The following is a 3,602-nucleotide window of genomic DNA, read 5'->3' as shown; positions in this document are numbered from 1 at the left end:
ATACATTCATCCTTCCACAATAATCTCAAGAATGTTATCATAGCATCTTATAATGGGACCCATTAAACTATCAACAATGTCTTTTGTTGCTAATTCCAATGAGATATTTGGTGCAATTTTCGGTTAGATGTATTTATCCTTTGAATGCTCGTGTACAGTGGACATGTAAAGAAATTTTAATTTACACCCAATTAAGTCATAGAGGGTTCATGCCTTTAATATTATCCAATCAGATGTTGGGAGGTTCATTTGCTTGAACATATCTTTGACATTATAGAGAACCATATGGAACAAGGATGTGTTGGGGATCCACACAAAAGGCACTATCAAGGGCTTGTTCCTACCTCGAAATATGCATGAATCTATTAACGGGGGGGGGGGGAGAGAGAGAGAGAGAGAGAGAGAAGATGATATTTTTGCGCATTCTTAGAGGCTAATATATCAATATCAAAAGAATAGTATGTGGATTGGGGATCCACACAAGGGCATTATCAAGGGCTCATTTCCACCTAGAAAATATCCATGAACCAATTAAGAGAGAGAGAGAGAAGGAGATATTGTTTAGCATTCTTAGAGGCCAATATATTAGTATCAAAAAACGAGTACTAAATGACCTTATGGACAATGTTGGCTTTGGGCAAGAACACTACCCATTGAGATCATGGACTAGTTAAAAGTCAGGGAGAGGGATTTTCTATATATCTCTAATTTACAACTATCTAAATAAGGTCATTCTATGGTTTTCTTGCAAAGTTAAAAATGAAGTTTTGAAGAGGGCTAATGAGCATGGACAAGAGATAGAGTATGATATGCAAGGTGGGGTTGATGCATGGCCTAGATTGAACTTGGATTCCCTCAAATTCATGACTTCAAAACAAGAAGGTAAACCACCAAGCCAACACACATGAAGACATTGAGGACTAACACAAGAATACAAAGGACCAATGATAAATGCATGTCAAAGAGGAAATATTTCTCATGTTCCATTTTACGCAAAATATACATGAATGATTTTTACGAAGCGTGGAAGAACTAACATGTGGCTCGCTTATGTGGACTTAGTGACATGTGAAGTGGACATAGTATAAATATATTAAGCATATTCATTAATAACCACCCACGTGATGACATGATGAAGTGTGAGGGAACAATTACCACACATTCTCTCTCTCTTGCGCACGCGCGTGCGCGCGCGGGTGTGTGTGTGTGTTAGATTCTATTATATATACACATATTGGCTACATGTACACAAATACATAACCTATGAATATAAATAGATAGAGGCAAATAATATCATTAGCCAATACTTGTACATATTTGTGCTCCTTTAGAATATCGAAGAAATTTGGGGCAATGATGATAATTATCTAAATCCTACTACATCTAAATCCAAGGTTAATCAAATTGTATTGCTAGGCTAGTGCATGAAAGGTAAAAATGGATTAAATGATCTTCCACTCTTAGTTTCTTAATGGAGTGTAAGTATGTATGCTATTGGGTAAACAACTCATTTTGAATATATCACAACATTACCATCTCATTATCCTAATGCTTTCATGAGTCTCAAAACATTATCTCTAAAGTATCAAAGTGTCCGATGTCTCATATTGAAGTGATGGACGATCATGAATGTACTAAATTTGAGCCCCCCATTAATGGATTTGAAGGAGTGGAGAAAAGATTAGAGGTGGCATTTAACCCTTACACTAGTGCCAAATTAAATCAAGGATTAAGGAGCTTATCTCGACAACAACTCCACTATTTGCTCAAATATGTAGGGTGCACCATTGTCGCTGAACTCCATAACAATGTCTTCGACTCGTATGTGCTTTCTGAATCAAGCCTCTTCATTTATCCTTTTAGGATAATATTGAAGACATGTGGTAAGACTCAACTCCTCAAGTGTATATCCGTGTTGTTAAATTTTGCTTCTAAGCTCTTCTTGGAGCCTTGCTTTTGCAAATATAGCCATGCAACCTTCCTTTTCCCTTTGGATCAACCTTTCCCTTACACTAACTTCAAAGAGGAGGTTAAATACTTGGATGTTTTCTTTGGGCATATGACTTCTAAAGCTTACATTATGGTGGGAGATCAACAAAACTGGCATATCTACTCTGCTTCTACCCACAACTATACTCAGTCTAATCTATTGAAACCTATTTACATGCTTGAGATGTGCATGACTAGTTTAGATAAAGGGTTTTTAAAACATTTCTTGAACCCATCAGGGACCAAGAGAGGTGTGGACATGACAAGGGACTCTGGCATTGCCTATATACTTCCTACCAAGAGTTTGATATCAGATTATGCTTTCTCACCATGTGGGTATTCAATGAATAGCATGGATGAGGGTGGGGGTCTTTCAACTATACACATCACGCCTGAGGAAAGTCATAGTTATGCAAGCTTTGAGGGAATGGTGTACAACCCACACTCAATTAACATTCAACAATTAGTTGATGATGTGTTATCATGTTTCAAGCCACAAAATGTGTCCATCTCCATCCATGTCTCATCTTATATGAAGTGTAGTGATATAAATGTGCATTATGATGCAGATTCATGGGGTTTAAGTGTATCACCTAAAGGATATGGATGTAGGTCTTCAGATAGGGAAGAAATGCCTGGAGAATGTGTGGTTACTTTCCATAGTTTCCAGAGAAACAATGAAAGTTTAGATTCAATTATCCCAATGTCTTTGCTTCCTTCAGAGATAGCATTGCCAAATTCTGGATTGGTTGAGAAAGTAATGTTGCTTGATTATGTATCAGATAGTGATCATGATGATCCCCGATCACTAGAAAATGAGCAATAGGTTGGTACGAATTGGTTCTCATTTGGTGAAAAAGTAAAGAATTTACTAAAGAAGATAGAAAAATGGTGCAATGTTAATTACTGATTCAAGATGTTGGAAGATAGACAAGGATGAAGAGTGCGATGAAGGTCGATGCTTTTATGTTGAAGTTCGAATTAGAAAAGAGTGAATTTGCCATTAGTTATGGTGGAAGTTACCATTAGCGATTTGGTTTGAAGTGAAAAATATGAAACTTAGTCCTTCGCAAACTTAAGATATAATATCTCTAAGTTACAGTAAAGTTAGTACTTTTCACATGTAGTACATTGAATCCATTACCTTCTATATCAACAAGAATCACATCATGTAAATACCTTTCTAATCTTCTAGTGATGGAGTTAAAATAGATGTAAATCCTTCTAATGATGATTCAAGTTCTTATATGTTCCACATGTTGTGTTCAAGCTGATTTCTACCAAGGAGTTTCTTATTGAGAGTCCTTACATTCTTTTTCAAAATAAGATATATCAATTATGTGATATATCAAATTACTGAATGTTTGAATGTGAGATTGTAAGCAATCTATATTTCCCCATTCCATGATAATTTGATATCAATAAATATTTAAAGATAAATAATATCAATAAGCCTTGATTGAGTCTATGGCTGGAGTTCGAGGGTTTGAGTCAAAAGGCTGAAAGCGTTGACTCGGTTAATGATTGGAGCCAAAGGCTCAAAACTTCAACAAATTATAAATTTAGCTCTCCCTCATTTGGGGGAGGGGATTAATCGAAAAATTACTATTTGG

At 36.0% G+C, this 3,602-nt stretch overlaps 1 protein-coding gene across 1 annotated transcript; it reads left to right on the top strand.

Annotated features, from left to right (window-relative positions):
* The first annotated feature begins 1,300 nt into the window (after positions 1-1,300).
* Positions 1,301-3,246, top strand: LOC147860109 (S-adenosylmethionine decarboxylase proenzyme-like). The gene has a single exon (XM_087325143.1). It carries the CDS (start codon positions 1,598-1,600, stop codon positions 2,813-2,815), a length of 1,218 nt encoding a protein of 405 aa, XP_087181269.1. The 5' UTR covers positions 1,301-1,597; the 3' UTR covers positions 2,816-3,246.
* The last annotated feature ends 356 nt before the right edge of the window (positions 3,247-3,602 follow it).

Source organism: Azolla caroliniana, unplaced genomic scaffold (assembly GCF_043228905.1).
Source record: "Azolla caroliniana isolate FFs.n. ecotype wild unplaced genomic scaffold, voAzoCaro1.0.p SCAF_9, whole genome shotgun sequence".
Taxonomy (NCBI): Eukaryota; Viridiplantae; Streptophyta; class Polypodiopsida; order Salviniales; family Salviniaceae; genus Azolla; species Azolla caroliniana.
Note: the sequence above shows the minus strand (reverse complement) of the source record. Positions and strands in the feature narration are given on the sequence as shown.